The 26,941-nt window shown below is 38.3% G+C and overlaps 1 protein-coding gene across 12 annotated transcripts in view; it reads right to left on the reverse strand.

Moving 5' to 3' along the window:
- Nucleotides 1-26,941, reverse strand: part of LOC110974929 (uncharacterized) — a 115,236-nt gene that overhangs the window by 44,077 nt on the left and 44,218 nt on the right. Inside the window, exon 1 of one of the 12 annotated variants that reach the window (XM_022226900.2) lies at nucleotides 7,555-7,974. The exons of 9 other annotated variants lie outside the window; for them this stretch is intronic. In XM_022226900.2, coding sequence (XP_022082592.1) covers nucleotides 7,555-7,646 — 92 coding nt within the window. In that variant the 5' untranslated portion in view covers nucleotides 7,647-7,974. Of the gene's footprint in view, nucleotides 1-5,783; nucleotides 5,914-7,554; nucleotides 7,975-26,941 lie in introns of those variants that run through there. 2 more of the 12 variants (XM_087135981.1, XM_022226904.2) reach the window with 2 other exon arrangements.

Here is a 26,941-nt window from a genome sequence, read left to right on the forward strand (position 1 = left end):
CAATTTGCGGGTAAATTTTGACAGGTCTGTTCTTTCGCTAAAAAAATAGAATTAACATATATATTTACATTGGAAACCAAATAATTTCATAGTGAAAGAACTGTTGTGATACGTTGAGCGGTTTTGGAGTTACACTCTAATTTGCTCCCAGTTCCCTGGTTTCCAGCTGTTTTTGACAGTTTTTTGCAGTGCCTGGCCAACGGTGAAAAACTTTACATAACAAACTAATACGTATTTTACTCCCAGATGATAATACTTTATTTTGGCTACTTTGAGTAAACCCTAGGAACATTAGTTCTGACGATATCAAACAGATTTTGATGACCCTGTTTGTAGCTCTATGGTGCATACGGGAAATACAATTTTGTCGGCCTTTCAAAAAATATTAAGAACTGCGAAGGTCACACCTGTGTGCGCAGTGCCGCAAACAAATTAAAATACCGCGGCCGGTGATGAATGCACGCCATGTGTACTGCACAGATATTAGGAAATAAACAAACCACTAGGAATTTGTTTTGCCATACGAAAAACTCTTTGACGACTGTGATCCAACATACCTTACCTAAAGAATCATTGTGTAGAAGAAGATACTCTTTGTATGAGATGAAGAAAATACAAAAGTGAAAACACGTCTTGTAATTTTGCAGAAGTTAGCAAAAACGTGTCGTCTGACAGTTTGGGTACCATATGTGAAATTTCGAAAATCAATTATTGCCGATCGGGCGAATGCCGGGCAAAACTCCCTGTGAAAATATGCAAGTATTGCCGGCAATACTTTTACCCGAGTACTGGTGAGTCGCAAAATTTCAATTCGATATCTCACATTACGTGCACCGTACAGGTCAGAATTTTAGCCGACACGCTAACACCATAGAGCTACAACATGACCAATGAACCTGACACGCGGTTTTTACCGTGCATTGCTGGTCGACCAGTCCAACGCACGATAAGCCTGACCCCAGACCCCATTATCTCGGAAGGGCCTGTGACCGCAAACCCCAAAGGGGACCGACAACGTGTAGTGAACCACTCACTGCACACGCAGGGCCGTCGCTCCAGCTTCATGTACCGGTACGGTATGCGTGTACTGTAAATGTACACTAGTGCGCTGAATAAATGAAATCATGTACATGCACATGTGCATGAGTGCCAGACTGGCAAAATTACCGTCTTGAAGTGTCGAAATATGTATCATTATCACAGCCGTTTCTTTTTGTTTTAGATCGCAGCAGTTGTTCAGTTGGATAACATCTGGAAAACTGTCAAATTGTAGTAGTCTACAGTGTGTGTTTAGCTACTACAAAACGTTTTCCCCAATCTAATGCTATGTCGTTTTTAAGCTATTCCCGTGAGGGAACTTTTTACAGCATGGAAAAAGTAACTGCGAAAGAAATCCATTCCTCAGCCAGAACTATTATAACAAGCTGATTTTACAATGAAGTGTTTCGTATTTTATGGAAACTTAGTTCTTGTATCAGAATTCCAGTAAATAAAAAAAACACTAAACTTGCGTAAATTTTAACTTGACTTTTTCATTTCCTGCCACATGTGCAGCGACCATGCCGCGACCAAGCACTCACGAAACTACAACCACCCTAGCGCTTTCATCCCAACCACCAATCATAAATTGAAACAAGTGTATTGCATATTCATTTTGATCCCACGCCAACAAATGCAAAGCTGCTGCCCTTATGCGTCACACTACATGCATATTTATGAAGTTCACATAGGTGCTACTTCGTTCGTTGTGTGCAGCCTATGCATGCACAGCGCTATCACTCGTGCAGACCCGACTTCCTTTCATTTCGGTACGATCTTTGCCGTTCAGTTTGGTCCTAATATTGTCACAATCAGAGTAAATTTTTAAGGTAGGTTTTCCAGCTGAAAGGTCAAAAACTGATGGGAAAAATCACCTACTCACATCGAATTTTATTTACGCGATTTTGATCACACCGAGCTCGAGTGTGCACATGTATGATTGCCGCCGGGCCGTGCGGCCCTCTTGACTAAAATTTGGCTAGTGGACCGGCGAGGTCAAACCCCGTTTATATTTATGGATTTCGCACAAAATATTTTTCTCTAATTTAGGAAATGTTTTGCAATAAAAACTGCTAGTTATAATCGTCTCGGTTGAAAAATTAATTTCAGGCTTGAATATTTTCTGTGCCTGATTCAAAAGTTTTGGGAGCAATTCAGACACAAACCAAAAAAGTGTTGCCTCCATGGCACTTCCACCGATTCTGTATGGACAAACAACGCTTTATCTTCAGAACAAGGAGCAAAACCAGAAGCCATGATTTCAACAGAAAATTCCCAGGCTCCCACTAAAAATGATTTCCACACCCCTTTTTAGGAATGGAAGATGCCCACAGTACTCCACAGTAACAAACTCGCCCCCTGCTGTCATACAGCTATTAAATGTTTGTGTTTCAGCCTTTGTGGTAGAACCCCGCTGATAAGCACAGCAGGTTTGTTGACTCACGGATTAAAAACCTGACGGTAAACCGCTAGAAGTGCAGTTTTCTTTCCGAGTTTAGGGGCTCAAACTCGGAGAGTTTCTAGAGGGACTGACCCGTAATGGTTTGGAAGACTTTTTTGTGGATAAAATATCTACACGTTGAAAGACTCCCAAGGCATTGGGAGACATTAATTTTAAACCAATTTCTACCAGTTTTCTGTTCGGCTAACAGTTGAACCTGTCAAGAATGATTCATGGCCTTAAAAATACATAATAACAATTCTTTTAACAAATTGTTAAATGTTGATTTAACAAATGTTGATTGTACATCTATCACATGAATTCATGAAAATGACCAAGTACTTTGAAATAAAAACCCAGCGGGAGAAAAAGTGGGTGTATCTACTGAGAAATTTAATAGAGGATGTTGAAAGTTACTCGTGCCATACAAACCTGGTAGGCTAGTCCTCAATGTATCCTGAAACTTGCATTAATTACTGAAAATCCAAAGAGACTAGAGAAAACTATGCTTGTGTTTAAACCATTTATATATATTTAGATTTCCTTCAATTCTCCACAACCAGTTTACATCCTGATTTCAACCACTCCCACTCAAACTAAGCTTAATACAATCACTGTAATGAATGTACATGTATAATACATACATACATTTACATGTATACTAATCATACTATACAACAATAAAATCTGCTTTGAGCAGCATGTTATTAATGCCACTGTAAAACAAACATGTCTACCTTACCTTATGACCTTGAGATGTCCTCAAACTTCAAAGAGCTTCATGAAAAAGCCCCTACCTCCCCCTACAGAATTGCAGGACCACTTGCTGAAAGAGGACGATTCTGATGACCAAAGAATTCTCAACATACATGTACAGTGCATTGTTAACTCGTGCAGATGAATACCATTACCTTCTGACATCCAGCTGTATTAATATAACATGTGCCTCTCACTGACAGCTCATATAAACTGGGACACATCCAGTTGATCACAGCAGCATAGACATTCCACTTGCATAGTGTCTACAAAATTGTTGCAGCTCAATTTTTCCACTCATTGCATTTCAAATTACAGATCTGAAACCCTCAGCACGGGCACCACCTTTCAATAAAATTTCACCTCTGAAAATGGCCAAGACAGAGACCTCTTGAATAAGATCTGACTTGGCACTTACCGACAGTTGGAAACTAGACTAACATTGAGTAGTGTTACTGGCCTTGTGATGAGGAAGGCAAGTATGCTTTTCCCCCATCTGTTCCATAATGATAATTGATTGGAAAGAAGAGACAGCCATGCACATGTAAGTGAATACATGAGGCAAAAAAGATCCCACAATGAACATATGTGCACATGTGCATATTTGGTATGGCATTAAGGAAATGCCTTTCCTGTCATGGTAACAAACAAATTGAGTGGTTATCTTACCAAGAACAATGTGATATGCTGATACTCCCAAAATTCCTAAAATGACTTCTTATCAAGAACTGTTCAAATTCTGTGGGACTAGAGTAAAAGAAATTTTCAGCAATATCAAACAGCTTCAGAGGGTTTCAAACTTTGGATTTTGTTGTGCCAAATACATTGAGCAATTTTGAAAAGAGTTTCCAGTGTAGCTTAATGAAAACTTAAAAATACTGCCAAAAATAATACTGCTGAAATCATAGTGGTAGTTACATATTTGAACTATGGAATTCTGTACAAATGGCTGTTTGTTTGCAGCAAACAGCACAAATTTCAATTCATGCATGCTCACAAAGCTGCAAGACAAGGGCAAGTACAAACATACTTAATGAAACAGTACTACACATACATGTAGTTATGAATGTTCCTCTGATGATTTCTTGTCAATGTTCTGAAGATTTCATTTTATAACAACAAAAATTCATCTCAACAACCTGAAGGCATATGCACATGAGAACTGAAAAAATGTAGATACTCACAGATCTTAAAAAGGAGGTACAGATTAGCACTGCAATTTGTTGTCATTAACTGTTTTTTACAGCAATGAATGACCAAATTCCAATTCGGCAGCAAAATGCCACATTCAGTGTATTCAAGAAAAACTACAAATTTACAAATATCAGTGGTATCACAGCACTGAAGATACCTGCACAAAATGATATGAACCTTTTCTTTAATCTGTAAGTGCTGTTAATACAGGTGGGGGGGCACAAGGGATTTCAGACAAAGCAAAAACCTGAGTGTGATCAAGCTCAACCCACAATCCTGACATTTGTTGCACAAAAACCTAGACAGACAAAGATCACATCAAGTGTCACAAATATGTTTGGCTCTCTTCAGTCTCCTTAACTGCTTGTTTTCCTCAGCTTACCCACTGATGGGAATTCCTGTATTGTTGAGCAATACCCAGTTTGCACCAGAACAGCCAAAATGTCAAGGTGCATGCACACATGTACGTACATGTGTACTGAGACAGATTAGGTAGGTTAGATTTTACGTATGTACATAGATGTATGTAGGTTTGCAGCAAAGCTGAGTGATTCCAGAGCATGGATACACCACAAGCCTGGGAAGTGACTACCGATATGTGGACTATCTGAATATCTTCATTTGCAGATACAGTGGGCATGTGATAGATGTACAGAACAGAGCTATAAAATGGACAATGTAACTTTATAATACAATACTTTTCGTTTGTGAGGTTTTTATTTTCAATGGTCTAATGTCAAAGAAATTATTTTTAGAAAAAAAGAGACAACTGTGCATGGATTATTCAAGAAATAAAAATTCCCTAGAGTTACATACCGTAACATTTAAAGGAAAGTAACAATGCCAAAAAATAAATAACGAGTAGAAAACAATAGTTAAATTGCCAATAAAGCATCAGAAAGTCTACCCCTTGATATGTGGTAATTTAATAGATTTTCAAGCTTCCTAGAAATGGTAATGTGATACAATTTAAGACATGGGTACATACTGTAATGTGCATGTGGGTAGGCTTTCCTGCAGTCAGAACAGTCACACCAGTCAGGACCAAGTTGAGGCAACATCAATATATCCTCATAACATTGTTAGTTCCCCTAACCTGGTACCAAGTTAGGGGAACTTGTGTGTATTTCTTAAACCATTTTCTCCAAATGGCAGTAATTGTAGAATGGAGCACAAACCTTCCTTGATCCAACCCATGTAGCATGGTGAAACTGTAATGAAATCTCAGCTCAACTGTGTTTATAAACACAGTTTCATCCCTACTCTACCTTAAGTTCTTTTCCTTATGTACATGTACTGTAAATGCTTGACACACATGTACAGTAACGGTAAAAATATCTTCATCAATACTCACATGTCAGCCATGTTGACTTCTCAGATTATCCATGTACATGTTCTCACTTGTACTTAATCATATATGTGCATGTACGTGTAGTTTTATCAAATAAGACAACTCTTTCCACATCTTTTAATACTGTGTGGTTATGAATGCAAGATGACACTGTTCAGTTGTTTACATATGAACGGCAGGTATGAGTCTGGTTGCAAAGTCCAAACTGACTTCACTAGCATTGAAATCGTTTCACACAATGTAAATGGCTCATTTGAAATCCTTTTTGTTTACATATTGACAAAGTAACTGAAGCAGTAACAGAGACTCCAAATCAAAATTTGTTTAAAAGAAGCAGATAAGCGACCGTTAAAAATATAGCTGAAAGAAGCCGGGATTAGAAAAACAAAATCAAACTTCAAAACTCTCACATGAAAAATTTGAAATTTCTGGTTGAAAAAAAATCTTACATGACCAGAAAATGATAAAAAGCCCTCAAACTTGGCAACAGGAATGGGACAGCAGGTCACCTTCTCACACTGTTTTCATGGCTGATGTCTCACTTACCTGTTAACACAATGTTTTTCCAAATTCAGGAGTATGAAGGTAGGTCTTATCACAGGTCACATTTTGACACACAGGATGCTATAAAATGGTCCTTTTTTTCATCACCCACATGCAGATTGTAGAGTAACTTGGAAATAATAAATGCATCTTTAAAGATGAATGAGGCCAGGTATTTTTATACACGGATGTCTCTTAATGGTAATAAAATTTGGCACTGCATGGCTGATATTGGGCGAGCTATTTTGAGCACTTACATTGAAAGCTATCATAATTTGGATTAAAATAGCATGGTTAATTTTATTTTAAGTATATAAACATGTAGTTTTCTGCATTTGCAATTTAATCTGTACTGACACAGTGACACATATCGCATTAAAAATACATGGTGATTCAACCCTGCTGACTCCACAAACAACATAATAAACACCATGGTTGTGCTGTGTACATCATTAGTGGTGCCAATGTCAGTGATGGATGACATGTACAGTGAGTTGACATCATCATTTATTATGTCTCTATATACTAACTCAAAATGCACTATGGACAGGTCAAGGCATCTACAACAGGAATGTCCACAAGGGGACTGCAATGAAACTCAGCAGGCTCCTACATGTATGAAGTTGACTTTGACTTGGCTTCAAATTGATGCCTGGCATGGGACCAGGCTTTTATCTTGACCAACAGAAACTGTAACAACCTGTTACTTGTAAATGAATAAAAGACAAGTGCTGCAAAGTGATACATGTACATGTAATATCTGAAGCAATGATTAAAACAGTCCTCACTCCTTCAACAGGTGAAGGACTGAGGACTGTTATGATTAAATACTTATATTACATACACATGGACTACAGGTAGGTACTGGTAAAGCCTGGTTTCCATATTGGCGTAAGAAATGCAGAGAGCAACGCAATCAAGATGCAAACTGCAATGCAGACATACAGAAATATGTCAAAAAGAAGCATTGCTGATAACCCAGACATAACGTAAACCAGCCCCAAATAGATCGGCAAAGTTGAGACTGTCTGCAATGAGTCGCTGAATAGGCCTATTCAAACGTGCATGCTGGCATGACAGGCATACGACGATGTTTCTCTCGCTTAGTACCCCTCAAAAAGGGACCAAAGCATATCTTTCAAACTGGATGACAACACAGCACTCATTTCACACAGACACTTATTCAGCCTAGTAGGAAGCACAATTTACATATAAGCCATTTTTGGTTTACCTTTTGTTTAATTTGTGTGGAGTAGGTGTGGTCCTTGCTGTGACAAACCCTCCAGGCTGTCGAATGTATGGAAGTGGACTCTTCCCTGCCATTTTACTAGTACAAAATCCACTCTAACAGGCACTTGTCAATTCCTTGCTCTTTGCACATGCAATTCATAAATCCATGTGGGCACTTAAGATTCCCAAAGACCATCAGATTCAACTTTTTCCTTGATCAATACATCCAGACAAACATGTAATCCAGGAGTCTTGATTCAAGGTTTTCCTTTGTAACTTGAAACAGGAAGTTACTGTGCAAGTACATGTACACAGGTAGAAATGTTTAAACCAGACTGCAATGAGATTCCAACAGTTTGAAAGAGTTTTTAACAGTCCAACTGACTAATAAAGATCCGTCTAGCCTCCCCAAAAGCTGTTATCAACCACAGGAATATGCAGGGCACGATCGGGTCTGATCGCACATCTTGACAACAGTTGGAAGCTCCGGATGTGCATGGACCAGAGGAAATGCGACTTGGAAATTGGTTCTTCATATGGCATCCTGTGTACTGATTGTTTCATCACTGACCAGGCTGTGATTGGTTGTTTCATTATTCAACGGACAGCTACAAAAAGAGTCCTACTGGTACTTCCTGCAATATTTATTGTGCAATACTAAAACTGTGTGCAATGATTTGGGATCACTGAACACAACAGAAACACAAACACACTTATCCTTCAGTTGCAGATGTGCACACATTATGTAGAACCATGTACAATAACATTATGGGAAAATACCATGAACTGAAATTGAAACACTGCTTTAAATTCACTTTTTTAATACATTAGCTGTCAAAGTCATTAGCATTTTCTTTAAAAAATAAATTCCGTGAAATTATAGGAAGCTGTACGTACCGCTGACAGGAAGATGGCAGGAAATGATGACATTAAGTATACAATCTTCCTTGACAATGATTTCAGATACTTGGATGTTGATGTTTCCAAAGCTACTGGTACTACATGTACATATAGGCAGGGTGTGCTCTTTGAAAATTAGTTTCTTTGAAAAACCCCTAAACTTGTTACCGCAAGCAGCATTAAACCAGTCAAGTTAAAAAATCTTGTACAAACTACAATGAAAAATCAACTGGATAACAGCTTGTTGGCTGGACAAGTCAGTCATACCCAGCAAGAGACTTCATTAACTTGATCTCATAAAAGTAATTATAAAAGTAATTTTACAAAATATTTTGGTGACATGTACATCACATACATGTACATATACATGTATGAGTACATGTGCATACATACATGTACATGTGCTCATGGTTGTTCACCCTTGGTCACTTTCAACCAAGGGAGGGCTCACAAATATATCAAGTAACAAACCCTGTGGCCAGTGTACACTGCGATTCAGGTCAGCGCTAATAACAATGGTTGAGGTCAATGGCCAATGGGGAACAATTTTAAGGCCACAAGAGGTCAGTCTGTGTCCCTCAGGGGGGCACCACTTGAAGGGATTAACACCCATCTAGGCCTGTTTGTAAACATGGCATTTAAGGCTCATTTAGGATGCCTGGTGGATTGTGACCAGCAAAAGTAACTGTTACAATGTGCTAATTGACTGGGAAGGGTGAAGAGAGATGTGGTGGACTGTAAAATGACTGACTTGTTCCTGCTGTTACATCCAGCTAACAAGTTTTGTACATGTACCATGCACATAATTTCAAGCAGCAACGTGGGGGAATTCAAGGATTTGCACATGTACATGTGTAAATGTACATTTAAGGACTTAAAAATTATTCACGTTGGTTATCTGTACTAAAATATTTCAAAATTAAAAAAGTAATAGCAAAGTCAACCAATCCAGGATCTCTGGTCCCACTGACCAATAATAAAAGCTACATGTTGATTTTGTCATTTCATAACTGACTTTCAGTTTCAATTGTCTAAAGGCACTGTCTAGTTCCAGAGTGAAAACATCAAACTTAAAGTAAAAAAAAAGAAAAGTATGGTACATGATCACTAACTTCATGTGAAAAACATTTCCTGTCACTCAGAACACAGTACCCACATAGCACAGTACCATATAAATATGTCAAACATGAAATCCATGACAGCTTAGAAGGCATTCAAAGGGCCCACAAAGTAAGCAATAATTTGGGGAAGGTATTGACAGTATTATGCTCCATACAAAGTTTTGATGGATACGATGATTTATTTATCAACAGAGATATCCAAATTGCTTGAACACACCAACATTATTTCTGTGCTAACTTGCATTTTTGGCAACACCAACCATTCCTATTACATGTAGTCTTTTAAGTCTTTGGTCTCATGGATGACAAGCTTACCTTCTTTTCTCCTAACTAGGGGAATGTACATGTACATTCCCAGCAATAGGCCAAAAGTAATTTTCTTATAAGTTTTTCCTTTTTCAACTTTACATAAAACGTACATTTCATTTCTGCTTTGGTAGAAATTTGGCTCAACTGAGTATTCTACCATGTTAATTGTTATCAAACTGGAAGATGAATATTCAATTGACTTGAATTTGCTCAGCCTTACAGCAGAGGCCCAAACTCTGGTAACTGCAAATTTATAGGAATGTGTAAACCTAGTAATCTACATGTACTTCAGTACTAGAGTTGTATGCACAAGTACATTGTAAAAAGGAAAGAAGGTCCGTTTAAAAACACTTCTGTCACATTAGGTGAATTTTTTGGGGGGAGGGGCCTCCAATCTGTATGCTGAATGCTAGGCTTTAGCATGAGTAAAATGATCATATTCAGTTTATTTATCGGTTTTAACTGCTGTCTATTTCCTTTGGCAGGATTACTTTTAGACAGTGCTCATCCACATCCTGCCCAAGTCGAATATTCAACACATGACTGCTGACAGATTTACGAACACAATGCTCTATTAGCCATATCAACACTTGACACACTAGTACCTGTACCACGCTAAATAAATATTTAAGATGAAATCAGAAGGCTTTCTACCAGGTTCACATGACTATACTGCTGACCAAAGAATGAACTCTATTACTTAAACAATCACTCAACACTTACCTGCATGAAAATCAATTCACCAGTCCAAAAAGCTCAAAACTTGTTTAAATGGAAGATTACTAAACATCTACAGATGTTCAAATATGTGAAGTTCAGATAATTTTGTTTTGAAATTGTATACATAAACTTGTATACAAATTGAAACAAGCCCAGCTTTGCTTGTTGGGTACACTTTTCTACCTTTAAAGTCCCCTTCCTTTAATTTTGGAATCTCTTGCAAGGTCTCTTGTAAAGAGCAGCAGCACTGTGCTGTAGCATGATTCATACAGACTATTACAGAAATAACTCTGGCAATAAACTAATATGTCCCCCTGGTATCTGCTGCTTAATGTCAACCAAACCAATAACACACTTGCATCAGCACATTTACTGGGCTTGGAAGGTTGAATTTTGCTCTTGCTTGTTTTCACTTGTCAACCATGGACATCTTCAGACATGTGTAAGGGTGTTGGATGCCCTGGGGCTATTGTCAGGAAAAATATCAGGGCACTGTACACTGCTGGTTTAGATTTGATGAGGGGTGAAGCTGACTGGTTCCAACCTCTCATGGGTAGGTCCAGTAGAGCTATTTACCTCTGTGCTACCTTGTCTATCTGCGCAATCTTTCAATGTACTCTATGCATGGAGGTAGGACCCCCCAACAGTAGCTTACACATTCTTGCCAATTACAAAACCTCATAAGTGCAGTTTAGTGGTGTTTTCCATGTAATGGCACCCTTATGTACATGTAGATTTGTAAAATTACTCATCAGTTTGAAGGTTTTAGATTAGGAATGATAAATGGTGGACATCTGTGAACATTTGTACTCCTTATGACTAATACCCTTACTGTCTTACAGCATACGCATAAACTGTGCAGATACAGCCATGTGGTACAACCAAACAGCGGGAGTATTCATCAATGTCAGCGATTTGTCTAGGACCCCAAAGGGGAAGGGAACCCTCCCCAGGGTTTTTTCCAGTTTCCCTAGGGTTTCCCTAACAGCATCACTTACAGTTTCCCCTGATCACCTATCACTGGCTCAACAGGATGAACAAGAAATGACAGCGCTTGCCTCATAAAAGCATATGGCCATTATTCATGAACATTAAGGCTGAGTGAATTACCCTCGCTTGTCAATTGTAACCAACAACAGAGACTGGGAATATTCCGTTAAAACACAGTCTAAGAGTAGTAAGCTCAATTTATGGTGAAGCAGGATGAAACGAAACTCATTGGTATTTCTCAAAAAATAAAGTCATTGTTCATGTGCAGGTGCTTGAACAAAACAGCCCATTACTGATGCAGTGGAACTATAAACTATGTGATGAAGTTGTACATTCTTACATTTTTCAATGTTATCAGTACCGTGGACTCGTGAAAATTACTGTACCATGAAAATTTTTCCACCATTTAGAGAGACCCCTCCACTCACACTGACTTCACTTGAAATCAAGGGTAGCGCTTAAAGGATTATTACTTAGCTCCCAAAATAGGCCATAAACAAATAGGTTATAGGTAGCTGAGCTACACCCACAATGATGCATTTATGCCTCCAGCTTTGATAGACAGGTGCTCCTCGAATCATACACCACGAAGTACCTTACTCAAGCATGTTAACCAGTAAGTTGAACTTTTACTTGAAAATTAACTTTCATAATGACCTACTGCTTTCCAGGAAAAGATGGCACAAAAGTTTGAATTTTTAGACAATGCCAAAAGAAAGTACACAGGATATATTCACAGGACAAGTTACTTGTAGTATCTTTAATATTTTAAATACATCTTGTACTAAATTTATCTTGTTCATTAGAAATAACCAACTTTCTGCAGGAGCACTTAAGTTCAAGTCCATAACAGGAGAGACACATCCTGATATGGCTCTTGGAAGTGCAGAGAACCAAAAGCCCCAAAGCCCAAAATGCAGATGCTACGAGGTGAAATGGAGATAACTGACATAAATGCATGATTTTTTAACACATACATGTAAACATTTGATTGTAATTTGTGTGATCCAATAGAAGCATCTATGTGGTATGTAGAATACATAACAATATTCACAACACCTTCCATATAGGCGACTCACAATTCAGAGAGGTTGCCATGGAGAGCCCGTTTTCACAGTGCATTGTCGAAAAATGGTTGACAAAGCTTTAGTCATCAGTTAGGCTGTGCAAAGGAACTTGAATTGTTCCTAATGTTTGTCTGGGATAAGGGAAAGAGCTTTTGGAGTGTCTGTCTTCATTAAGCAAGGTGATGGTTTGTCAAGAGGCCTGGGATGCTCTAATCAATCAAAAACCCTCCTCAAATTGTCCACTGACATTCACTCCAACATGAATTGTGGCAAATTGGCGTGTTTTTGTTGACAGTGAACTCAAAAAATGGCCTCTCTGTGACAATCACTTGGTGGTACACTGTCTTGTGAATTGCCTGTATTGATAATAGTGCACCTTGCCACCTATTATCACCTCTAGAAATTATTCAAAACAATTTGGTATGTAGCAATCCCCAAAGTGCACTGAGTCTGCAAACCCTCAGGATATACTCACTGATGTTCAAAACTCAAAAAAAAATTGGATGGTACAGTCAGGTGTCAGGAGATGAGCTGAGCAAATTCAATTTCCTGATTTTCCTGTCAGAGTAACTGACTATTGTTTCTGTCCACAAATGAAAACTGATTACTACCATATTCACTTCACCATTTAGTGAAGTTATTTTAGATTAGATGTATGTTCCAACGTAACTGTTGAGAAATGACTTCACCACAGAATTAATTCCACAATAAACACTTGTATGGACGTCTTTTGATACACACACTGGTACAATGAACTTAAAAAGCACAACCGACAGTAATGTACACAAGATTTGTCTGACAAAAATATCTTTTACACGCATACATGTTACAGTGATGTCTTACACAAATAAGAACCCTCACAAATAAACATCTGAGGACTGTCAATGTCTCTGCCTCCAAATAAGGTTGAGAAATTCCTCCCTGTCTGTTCTCTGGGCACTGGAGAGAGCTGGTACTTTGGAGATGATCGGAGTGTCTGTCAGAAACCCTCTCAACCTGATGGCTTTTATGACAGCACAGATAAACTAGGGAGCAAGGCTCCTTCATGAAAACAAGTTTCAGAATGTGAAGTCCCACTAATCTGACTGTTATGATGGGTTTTAATGCAAACAAGGTGCTGTACATTTGGGTATGGCTCAGTAAAATCACCCTTGGAATAAAATTCCATACATGTACCAGTTATTGATGACATTCATCAAAACTGTAGACTGAGGCTCAGTCAGACTTTCAGGATGGCTTTACATGTAGTTACATGTACCCCACAAAATAAAAGTTTTTCCATTATACGTGTACATGTATGCTTTCAAGAAAATGCAGTTTTCTTTTGACATCTGTAGTGTATGTGAAATAACATTTTAAGATCTGGTTTTATAGAATTGCAGATGACAGACTGTACCGGTACCCCCAGAGGGGTATCAGCCTAAGAAGCCTTGATACCTCTTGAAATGACAACTGGATGTGGTTCACTTGAATTCAGACTTGACATCTACATGTACAGTGTACTAAACAATACATGTACCGTACATTTGGCTTGTTCTTCATTAAATGGACCAAAATTCAACTCCGCATGTCATTTTTTTTTTTCAAAACTTTTGAAAGAGTGACTTTGATCATGTAAAATACAAAATTAGCACCTTCAGATTTATAAAAGTGAATATTTGGGGATAATTAGGCATACTGTGTACATTTGTTGGCCGTTTGGTTGGCTACCAGTGTAAATCAAATGGAGTTGAATTCATTTAAAGTTTTACATCAAAGTGTTGACACCAGAGGACTTGATTTCAAAACTTCTCTAAACAACGAGAATTTAGTATATTTTAAAGCACCTAAGAAATAGCTTTGAGAAAATATACCCACGAAAAAAGAGCACAAAATTGACGGAAAACGATGAGAAAAGTTTGGCTGTCTTATAATCACTACCGTTTATAATCACTCTCCCTATACCAGCATATCTGCCAGGTCTTATACCTTTCAACCACAGAAAATTATCTTTTACTTTGGCTGCATCAAAAATTTATAATGAGTACAATATGTCGTTACGAACGTCATGTTTGACAGAATTTTGATGTTCGAAACTTTTGACAAAAAATGCATTAGATTTTCGACATGAAACATATCTTACGTCTCCGACGTCTTTTTTCTTCGAAAATCATTCAGAATGACAGATTTTCTTTCAAAAAATCCTTGGTCCAAAGAGAAAAATCGCTGAACGTTGCCATTCTGTGGAGGGGCTCATGAATATCGAATGAAAAAGAGGGCGCACAATCCGGGTTGATGCCAAAGGTTGAACAAGCCACAATGCAGCAAAACGTTTCTCTGTTGGCACTGCGAGAGAATGACGGAAGCCGTAAAAACATCACGATCGGTATTTTCAACTGCGGTTTACGGAAACATGCCTGAAAAAAATGTGATCGGTCCAGTCGTAAAAGGATGATGGTTTGGCGGTGCTTTTTTGCACTTTTTTAAGCTTGTGGTGTACATCGATTTGGATTTTACTCGCTGGTTTTTTGCAGTTGATTTTTTTGACATTAAGGACAGAATTGAATGACGTTCCCGACTGCTGACTTTGGGACCCAATTAATTGTGAGAGGTATTCTTAATTTCAAGATTATGGTTTTAATATGTGTAAATGTTATCACCTTTCACCACATATAAATCTGTGTAAAATAACTGTGGGGATTATCACTCCTCGGTAAAACTTACTGGCTAGGATTTCAACAGGTTGTTCACGTCCGTCAAAAACGCTTATGTTTGAGACTTTAATTTATTAACTCCAATTAAGTTGAAAGATGGACAAAGTCATCATTGTTCCAGATATCAGCCATGACTTCCCTCATTACATCAGAAACTGGGAATTAATTCACTGCTGTTCTCTTCAGGAAAAATTAACCCTTAAAGTTGAACATTATCTCATGGTCCATATTTTGAGGAACCCGCCATGTACATGCACGCCTGTGTAAAAGTTTCTGTGAAAAATACTGCAGTTTTTACACGTGTTACAATACCAGTGGTATCCATTTAATTTCCAGGGCCCTGCTGGGAAGGAAACTGAATTTTATTTCCAGTCTTGTCAGGGGGTCAAACATATGGGAATGCCTGGCTGCACCGTGTTAGTCACACCTACATGTAGTAGAGATGTCATTTACAAAAATTGCAAATTGAGGAGTATTGTAAAAACAAACAATTCAGCATGCTTCATAAATTAGCAAATTAAATTGTTATCGCTATACATGTACACGTAAATACACCAAATATGAAGATTAAGTGATAAAAACAATCATTCACTGTCTCAATTTTTCTCAATACTGACTTTTAACTCTTAAAACCAATCCATTTCAGCACATGATACAACCCACCTTTCTGTACACTATTTATAGTATCACTACTAATTACAAGTACACATGTAAAGGTGACAACATTATTTGTCAGGCAAAATCGTCAGAAGTTGCTCTAAGTGTGCCCCAAATGCACAATATGATCTCATTCAAAGTTGGGGTAATCCAAGTTGTTGACATCAACTAAATCCAGCAGGCTGTCAGAGGTTATTTTCAGTTCTTAGCTGTCATGACCCATCATGCTCCATGCTGTGCAATACAAAAACCTCCCAGCCGTATCTGAAAAACTCCACATTTTTTCTCCCCTTGTACAAAATCAATGTTGTTTTTTCACATGGGTGATGTAGGCGAAATTTTATAACAAACACATGCACAGACGTACAAATACATACATGCATGTACATGTAATAACCTCTCAGACCAGACTGAGACTATTGATTGTCACTGCAAAATGCAAATGGATTTGATAGAGAAACTAACGATTAAAGTACAGGTATGACGCATGTATGTATACGCACTTGCTTCATCATGCCGAAAAGAAAACACAATTGCCAAGATGTATCTCTAACAATACATATATGATCATAGGAGATATTCTACAGGAAACCAAAAATGTAGGCCTATGTACAAAATGAATGCAGCTGAAACTCAAAGGCACATCAATAGGGCAATATGTATAATGCATGCATACCAAACTTAAACTGAACACGATCTTCATCCCTTGCTAGAATAAGGAAATTGAATGCTGGAAAAGAAAAAAAACCCAAATATAAATGTACATGTTCAAACTGAGAAACAGGCTTCACTTCCACTGTATCTGCACAGACTTTATAAAGCAATAATAGTAAGCATGTACATGTACAGTATTAATGGCAGGGACTACATGAAGGCCCTGGTTTGCCCCTGGACCTCAGGGCATCTTTGTCCTTCTTGAGTTACTGGCTAAATATTATTTGTTTCTCCTTGACCAGCAAAACCTGAAACCCTAGCACCACATGTCAATAAGCTACAGCCTAATAAGGTTTGATGGTGATGGCTGAAATGCAGCTCTAGCCCTCAGGTCACTCCAGGTCTTACTTTTATAATTTTAGGTCATTCTTAGAAATTGGCTTTCCACTCTTCCCTTTCTGCCTTTTTATTTGATGACTTTGCACATCCCTCTGTACACTACATGTACATCATATATCCATGGTGCATCCTTCCTTCCAATCTGATTATGTGTCTGTGTACAAAGCACTATTTACCCTACAAGTAAATGATGGTCTACAGTTACATGTACATATTGCATGTACATGTACTTCTTACAATGCCATTGATGTTCCGGTATTATTAACCTTTTTAAAAGTTCTTATTAATCCCACTTGCTGTATTCCTCTTATGGGTGCAAAATCCTTGTGGAAAAGCAACTTTTAAGTTCATTTTACTGACAGATGGGTCTAGGCCCAAATGCACAGTTACATGTATGGGCATTTCCTGTCCAAGTTTGTGGGCCATTTTAAGAACCGGACATTCTGATGGTCGAAATAATTATGCATGCACAATGGAAATCAGCTTCACTCAAGTTGAGTCAACTAAAATTTGAAGTCTTGGTCCAATGATTTTTCTAAAATGTTCTGCTATTTTCACACCAGAGTACCTACCTTCAGAGAATTATCTTTTTGTGGGATCACATTGATCATGAGAATATCATCATTTAGCAACATCCAACAAACATAACAATAGGGGCAACATCCTTTGTAACTTTGTGAACTGTCGTTAATAATCAATTGATGAATATAAATTAAAGGTGTGTTGAATGGCTGCCATATTTGGTATTCAGACAGACTTCACTTGTTCATAAAGACTATAAATTACAAAGGTACTGTCATGGCAGCATGATTATGCCACAAAAAAGCATCAAGGACAACACAATTCACAAATAAAAGAACAGTGTTCTCCATGACTGGTGTGTAATCATCTTGCTTTGCTTTGTTGATTCACAATGAAAGAATTACTCCATCTAGCAGCTCTCAATGAGCCAACAATATGCATACCGGTATCCAATTTCACATGTACAATGTGCATTTTAACTGCCCTAGTCCATGATCTTTTTTTGTGTTACCAACAGCATCAGCAGTGAAGCCAAAAAATTTTGACTTTCCAAGAAACACAAACCACAGACCCAGCCGGAGGTCCTGCCGCAACTTTGCACCTGTGCAGTTTTCAAGCTAATCTAAACCCCATTACAGCCCCAACATATGGCCCTTCTAAAGTTCAGAGAGAGTTCAATGTCCAAAAAAGGATAATGGACCAAATGAAATTACTGGTCAGATCAATGGATCAACTGAATTTATTGGTAGCTGAAATCTTAAGCTATATGCCACTGAAGTACACAATGACCAAGGTGATTTACGAAATGGGATTCAACTTTGACTGGAATGGGGGAAAAATTGCCTCTTTCACACTGGATTGTTACTTCTAGAATATGAATGCAAAGCTTGAACAAGTGCAACTTTTCACTTGATTGTATTCCTCATAGTGTCAATAAACAGAGGATGTCAAACCAAGCAATTTCACATTGGATCTTTTTTTTAACGAAAGACAGCTTTTCTCCCATGTGTTGACTGAAAAACAGGTTTTGAAACAACATAAAAGGAATTGTTTGATTGAAACTCCTGCATACACGCAGTGAAAGAGAAATACCGGTCGTTCTGTTAGACTTCAAGAACATAAAACTATCTCCATTTGTTAGAAATTAATTGGAATGATTTTCCCTACCTTGTTTGTGTCCAATTTATGTCCTTTTCTCTGATGTAGAATTGATCCTAGTTTCAATCAGCACAGCAGGCAGACGCATCTACAACCCCGAGGCTGATCCTTGTGGGGGCAAGCACCCCTCCGCTGGTCCCTTAGGATATGAAATGCACCTCGCTGGCTCAACTGCACAAAATGTTGCGGCATCTAGGGTTTTTGTCCAATTGATGTCTCACTCTTTCAATATCTCACATGTACATATATAGCCTTCATGCCAAATTCTCAGATGTTAAAAAGTCAATTTTAAGTTCCGCAGTAAACTTTTGACTTTCATTCCCTAAACCTTAACTAACTGGCCACAAATGTACACGTAACTGTGCGCTCTGCATGCTAGTACATACCTACATATAGCTATAACTGTCATCACTAATTTCAAAAACAGCACTTTCTCAATCCAGGCTTCAGTTCTATTTTTCCACAAGAAGAAATACACCCACCGCATAGTCAGGAATATGTCCTACATTCACATCATAAAAGCTGGACTTCTAATGAATGTCAGGATTTCTTGTCTCCTCACACTCAGACATATTGTCAAGATGCCAAGTCAGGAGTAATGAAATCTCTCCCTGCTCTGTCCTCTGATCTGGTGGGAATATACATTTGCACAAACTCTACCCAGGACAATGTTTAATCCAGGAGTTTGTAGCTTGTAGAATCAATGACTCACTGACTGCTGCGTGCTTTCCTTTCCACTTTGCCAATCCTGTCTCACAAACACATCAACGACTGTCTCAAGCTCGCCTGCTACTCTCGAATCTTCACTGCCCTGACCTAACCCCTCAACTTACAAGGATGTGCATGTAACATGCTACTCATCTGGAATATCAATTCAACTTTTCAGACTTTCCCAACAGATGTAATTTTCATGCTCTTTTTGCTGCTGTGAGCCATCTACACACTGGGAATTGTTAATCCATTTCAGAGTGCCACGTGATGTTGCTTTGGACAAGCATGTACATGTACAACCAACACGAAACCTCCAAAATCTCCTGTACTTTCAATTATGTGATGTAGTTCAGTCAACTTTTACATCACCTATAGATACTTGTAGTCCACAGCTTCTCAGCAGACAACTCTGCTGGATCAGTCTGTACCAAGTGTGCCGTCGCCACACCCAACTATTGGTGTCTTGGTTCCTTGTGGTTGGATAACCTCACCCCAGCTTGACCTCTCCTGGCCTGGCTTGTCTGGGGCTATGTATATCACTGGGCCTCCTGGCCTGTTGCTGCTGAGCTGGGCCAACAGTTCCCAGTTTCATCCAACAAGAAACATCAAAAGTCTGCTGTCACTAACGGTCTTCATCATTGGCAATGGGACACTTCAGGCCCAAACCCCAACCCTTCTAATGCTACAAACCATCCCCTGGCCACAACTGGCCACTCTCCCCAGCACCACCAGTCCTCTCAGTCCAAGCACACAGACAAATGACTGAAAATTCTTCTTGCACGTACAATAGCAAGCATGCACGCCAGCATTCACCGGAATAGTGACATACCATCACGATTCACTTGTCTAGAAATAAAACATACCAGGAGGAATAAGAGTCTTTACTTCAGTCTAAGGCATCCCTGCTATAGATTTATTGCAATGGCCTCTCCCAAATCAAGCTTCGCTCCACCCCTAACATAAAGCAGTGCAACAAACCCTAGCACTACTTCATGCGCAGTAGTCTGGGAAGTTCCATTAACCAAGCAGGGGAGGTCAATTTTTTCACTCGTCTCATTTAGTGACATCGTGTTGGTGGATATAATTTTTAATCACCGGTGTATGGAAACAACTCTGATAAATTCACACTTAAGCTGTGGGGTGACTCAGCACCAGATTACCCCGGAAAAATTTATCAACCAGAAAAATGTCCAACAATACTGATGGTTGTGTGCAAATGCCCAATGATACACATCTTTATTGCAGCAATGCCGACAGGAGTACCAGCAAGAATTTCCAGGCCTTCACTGGTGACATTTCTTGGGAGTTAGTCAGACTAACTTTCACTGTGCATCATTCTACTTTCTTGCATGTACAGACTTCACTAATTCATTTCCAGTCAAACTGCTGCATGCATATACATGTGCCTATACAAGTAATTATAATATAATTACTTGTACATAATTATATCAAGAAAAATGCATTATCAAACAATTAATTTGCACAACTGTGCAAATGTGTCATGGCCTTTGTATCTTGATCCTAGGAAGTTACAACCCTACCGGTATGTATACACCTGGTCAGTAAAATTACACACGTAGGTTTTTCTTCTGATTTGTAAATTTGTTATCTGTATTTAAATATGTCAGGGATAGTACTTGAATTGAATAAAACCTTTCTCTTTTTGTTACAATTATTATAAAAAAAACCTCACATGACTGTTACATGTATACAACTTTATTTTCAAGTTTCTGAGTGAGTGGTACGCAGGCTGTAAAGGGTCTTTCAATCAGGGGGGAGCTACACCTAAGTGACATGGGCTAGTGTATAAAATGTACATGATATGAATTTCAAGTTTCTGAGTGAGTTGTAATGGGTCTTTCAATCAGGGGGGAGCTACACCTAAGTGACATGGGCTAGTGTATAAAATGTACATGATATGAATTTCAAGTTTCTGAGTGAGTTGTAATGGGTCTTTCAATCAGGGGGGAGCTACACCTAAGTGACATGGGCTAGTGTATAAAATGTACATGATATGAATTTCAAGTTTCTGAGTGAGTTGTAATGGGTTTTTCAATCAGGGGGGAGCTACACCTAAGTGACATGGGCTAGTGTATAAAATGTACATGATATGAATTTCAAGTTTCTGAGTGAGTTGTAATGGGTTTTTCAATCAGGGGGGAGCTACACCTAAGTGACATGGGCTAGTGTATAAATGTACATGATATGAATTTCATTCTCACACACACTAACATGTACAGTTTTGCAGGTGACATGACCTTGCTCATGGGACAGTTATTCCAACTCCAAGTTCCAACATCTGTTCTAACATCTCTAGCAATTGGAATGAATCCCACAGATGTATCCTCAAACATTCTAAATCCCTCCAGAAAAAAAATGGGTTGTGCAATGTTCTGCCCAAAGCATTAGATCTCCTGCACAAACAACTTTTGAGTAAGATTATTCCACTTTATAGAGTAAATTACAGGTGAAACCCTACATATACGGTACATATCAGTAGAGTTCTCATTCACAAGTGACTTGGTCACCTTCATATATACTGTTTTGCCCTTACATTGCCACGCATGTGAGTACAAGGAAAAAAGAGGAAAACCTTGACATAATGATCAAAAACATGGACAGTTACCTCTTTACAATGCATACATGTACACCACAACATGCCCTTCTATCATTGTGCACGCAATGCAAGGTGCTTCATGTTGGGGGGGAAGCAGAGTCGGCCTACCAAATTAAAATGATTGACACACAAATATGAATAAAATGCACCATTTTTGAAAAATGTATGTGTTATCCCTTAGATGACATGGTGTTCAAATCCCCGAAAGATCCAATTATGAGTAGCGTGGTAAAGATGTTTGATGCATGGTGTAAAATGTGAATAATATAAAGCGCATCATAGTGTGTTACATCCCTGCAGTCTGCACGAGTGCCAACCAAGGACCCCGTCTGCAGACGGACTTAAATAACAATGCGGAAACTAAATTAACGATGCGGAAACCAATGGAAAGTTGAAATTTTCACAGACCTGATTTTCCTAAAATGAAAAAAAAAAATTGATCAGGAAGAGTTGTAAACTGGGTAAATGTTTGAGAGAGGAACTGTTTGCATCAAAAATATTCATGAAGGGCTTGCATGAGAAGCGTGCGAGGATTCCATGCAGCTTAGGGGGCTTAGTAGAAACACCCTTATACCCACCAAGATGATATATATATGAACATTCATTACGGCTTAACAAAGAAAGTTATTTTCCTTTCTTTTTGAGACAACAGTTTGACTACTTACTTCATTAGTACGCACAGAGCGAAGCCCATATGCATCCACACACTTTCAAAATCCAAGGTAGCAGAGAGGCACATAAATCATTTGTTGTGACTGCTGTAACTGTCTGTGATGTTAGAATTTGAGTCCTGTGAGTAGTACGGGTAGTTGAGTGTTTTGGCAATGGGAGACTTTTGAGACACTTGATGGAGATTCTGCTGATCCTTTTCCATTGCATCATTTCAAACAAGCACCATTTTGGTGACAATGCTAAATGTTGGCACTTCCATGTCATCAGGATTTATTAATGCAGGACCACAGTTTTTAAAACTTTTTCTTTTCACAAACGCAAGTACTTTTTGAGAAAATGTAAATTTCGGAAGCAATGCCATTAATTCTTCAAATTAAGTGATGAATATTTCTACATGGAACATTCAACAGTTCGGTAACAGATGAATTTGCATCCAGACAAAATTCTGAAGAGCTAAAAACTACCGGACAGGTTCTGTTTCAATGCAAGACTTTATCTTATTTTGGTAAGAAAAATATGGTTAAGTTTTATCTGAAGATAATACTATTAAACTTCTGAATCTGAATTCAACATGTGATCAAACAACTAATGAACAGAAACAAGGAATTACTACGGAAACCAATCAAGGAGTCGTATCAACAAGAATTCTACTCTAGGTAAAACAAACGGGCCCTTCTCACCCTTGACCTAAATACACTATGAACAATACACGTGCATGTTCCACCTGATCCTATGAGGGAGTACATTAATTATATAACCATTGCACATGTACCTGTTAGTGCGTAATGGGGTAACACAAATATTGACACAACATTGCAGGCATTACGGGGACCAAATATATTACAGGGACAATTTTTGTCTCCAGAACTCAGTTACACATGTAACTTTCCAAACAAAGAAATCATCCTATCCTACCTTGGCCTACCCACCCTTCCCAATGACTGAAATTACACAACATCCACCCACTTGCACCTAGCTTCCTTTCCACATGCAAAACAACCTTATAATCACATGTCTTCAAGGTTGTTGCTATTTTCTGAACCTCCTCAAGCAGAGCCTTTTCTCACCTGCTGCTTTAATACAGGACATGACTGATGGGGGGTGTACTCCCTGTACTGGTACCAAGGGAAACCTGTGTTTCTCCAGGGAAAGCCTTCAGTGACTGCAGTGAAACACTTTTGAAAGATTTATGGTCTGTTTCAGATCCATTATCTGCGCATCCCTGTCATCAAGCCTTACCGGCAAAAAAGATAAATCAGTTGATGTCAAGGAGGTTGTTGAAATGTGCAGCTTTGATATTTGTTCAATGTTTTGTTATTTAGGGATGAGAAGAAAACTGGAAACTACATTTTCCCCCATTAGACAAATATATGGCAGGTACATGTACACCCTATATTTCTTACAATTCCTTCAGTAACACAGAAATCCTCAACTTCCATGCAGAATGTTAAGGCAAAAAGGTAACATAGATAATTAAAGATAGCAACGTTTCGTCTTAGAAATACAAAAAATGTGGCCTACAACACCACAAAAATTTTTACCTAATACAACGTTCAAGTACAATACCTACTGTGCGTCCACTGTTCTGCGCATCATGGGCAGGAACTGAACACATAATGTAACACAGAACTTCAATGGTAAAATTGCCTGCTAAAAGTGTGTCTACACATTTGCTGATTAAAAAAATTCTTCCTAATAAAAGTGGTTTTAGTGAGAATCTCCTGTACACGAAGGGTAAAAAAAATCGCTAATGGTTGCAAGCACTGAAATTACATGATACACTTAGTACATGTAGATCACACCTTCATATATCAACTTGGCATTTTTCCCCCAGAATAACTAAGGTCAGAGACTAAAATGAGATCTTTTTAATCATTGTGATATATAGAATGTACATATACCTGCATATTCACCAGAACAGTTCAGCATTCATCATCATGTAGATCCACCTATGTAGCAATGGATAGTTGACCAACAATGAAGTTCATCTGCTTGGCAACACCATTATGATAACCCCCCTCAACACATGAACCAGATCACGGGCAGTGTCACACACTTAATGGATTACTGATCTATGGATTACTGATCCACTTATTATAAATGTCATGCACATGTACTCTAGCTTCAGGTCACAGGAACATAAAAGAGATATGGAAGAGAGTTTGCAAAATTGCATCCTTGATTTTAAAATGGTACATGAACAATTAATACATGCTAATGCATGTTCTATGAGCAGTTGTACATGTATGTACATGCATCTCAAAGAGAGGCTTTTAGGCTGTCAGTCTTCTGAAAAAACTCTTCATGTATAAATAAAACTGTTAAAAATAACCCAGTTCATGAATTAGTACTAAATTGTTACACAAATATCAATGTTGAATGCATGACACACTGTCATCTGTCAAGTAAAATGTAACTAATACAAGCTTTTCCTTTTAATGAGTTGCATCATTTAATAAAATTACAAGTCATTCATTATCCAAAAAGGAACATGTACATGTAGACCAACTGCTTTAAAAAGCAAGCACCTCCTTAAACATCCTATTTTACAGCAAACTACAATTGAACAAGTCAAAATGAAAACACATTCAATACAAAATGTGGTATTGTGTCTCAGCTCTGTGGTCTCAGTGTCTGTCTAACTTCTTCTTGCACAAGCAGAGTTTAGTACTAGCCCAGGTTTCACCAATACAAATGTATCTTAAAGTTACACGCACTCTACTTCAGTATGTCCGACACTGTACATGGCGTATATCTCTAGGTCCTTCAAGAAGATTCACCAAGACACAAAAGAAATGCTATTTCATGCCTGTTTGCAGAAATGAAGCATGAAAAGCCATTATGAAGAACAGAATAGACAGGCTTGAAACCAACTCTATATCACTGGTTTACATTTTGGGGCCACATTACTTGTACCGCAAAGCGAGATGAAGTCAGTTGTTGACTAAAGTGGTTGACAAGGGGACCAGCTGTACCAGTCTAGCCTTGATCCAACTTGACACCAATGAGAGATTATGGTCTGCAGTCACTCACATGTACTATTAAGCCAGGACGCTCCTGTGCAGAATCTATGTTGAGATTTAACAGATTACATTTACAAATGGTTCCAAAAGAGTAATATAATCTTGCTTTTAGAGTTTGAAGGGACGATCAGCATCAAACCAGGGTCACTGAAGGCAAGCAACACAGCTGAAGAATATCTCATTTTTGACTGTTCCATCAATCAACTTTAAGGTGACTCTAAACCAAGTGTACAGTGTATACATGTACAGGTACATGTACATATCAAGAATGCAGTCATAATTTTCTTGAGTCACTTTAACAACCTGAAAGTCCATATACTGTACTAGGACTGGGGTACCTTGCCAATATGTCAAAGCCAAAACTCAAGCTCTCTTTGCAGTGCAGGCCTACCGGTAGTTTTAAAAGCCATGTGCTGCAGGATACATGACATCCTTGCAATACACTTGTAAGTCAAAGTTTGGAAACAAGTGGAATGTGACGTCAATCCAGTTCTGGTCTATATACATGAATATGTGCATGTATTTTGAGTACATTTACTGTACATGTGCAGGTACACCATGAACATGTACATGTACGTGCACAGGATGTGTACTGTAGATAGTCCAACAAAATCGATCATTCAAGTGACATTAGTGGGAGTACATGTACAGTATGTATAATCACTGCTCAGACTTCGAACATATTTTGAACTTAATACATGCAGTACATGATAAAATAAGTAACATGCAAGCAAATGCTGAATGAATGCAGAAACAGCATGCTCACAGGGAGACCGAGGCCAGACAACCTAACATCTGTCCCACTTGGGAATACCCAGTTAGACTGATTTGAGTCACTAGCTTAAAGGCAGCAAAAGGGAAAAAGGCCTGTTTAATAAACACATATAAATCTATGATCATTTACCTTGGGATAGAATCAACTTTCTTCAACAAACACATTCAATTTGATTAAAGGACTGACATTTCTATAAATCTATTGCACATTATTGTACTGTGAATTAGCACACATGTTCATGCACACACTCCAGTACATGATTCATGTACAGATATCTCCAAGTCCAAACAACATACTGTAGAATCAAATGATAACAAATTTATGAAAACAGCATGTTTCAAAATGTACTTTGCATCGGGGAGATGTTAATTTAATCTTGAGTTTTTGCCCTTACCCAATT

Source organism: Acanthaster planci, linkage group LG04 (assembly GCF_054643075.1).
Source record: "Acanthaster planci isolate LZ-2023a linkage group LG04, COTS_SCS, whole genome shotgun sequence".
NCBI classification, from domain to species: domain Eukaryota; kingdom Metazoa; phylum Echinodermata; class Asteroidea; order Valvatida; family Acanthasteridae; genus Acanthaster; species Acanthaster planci.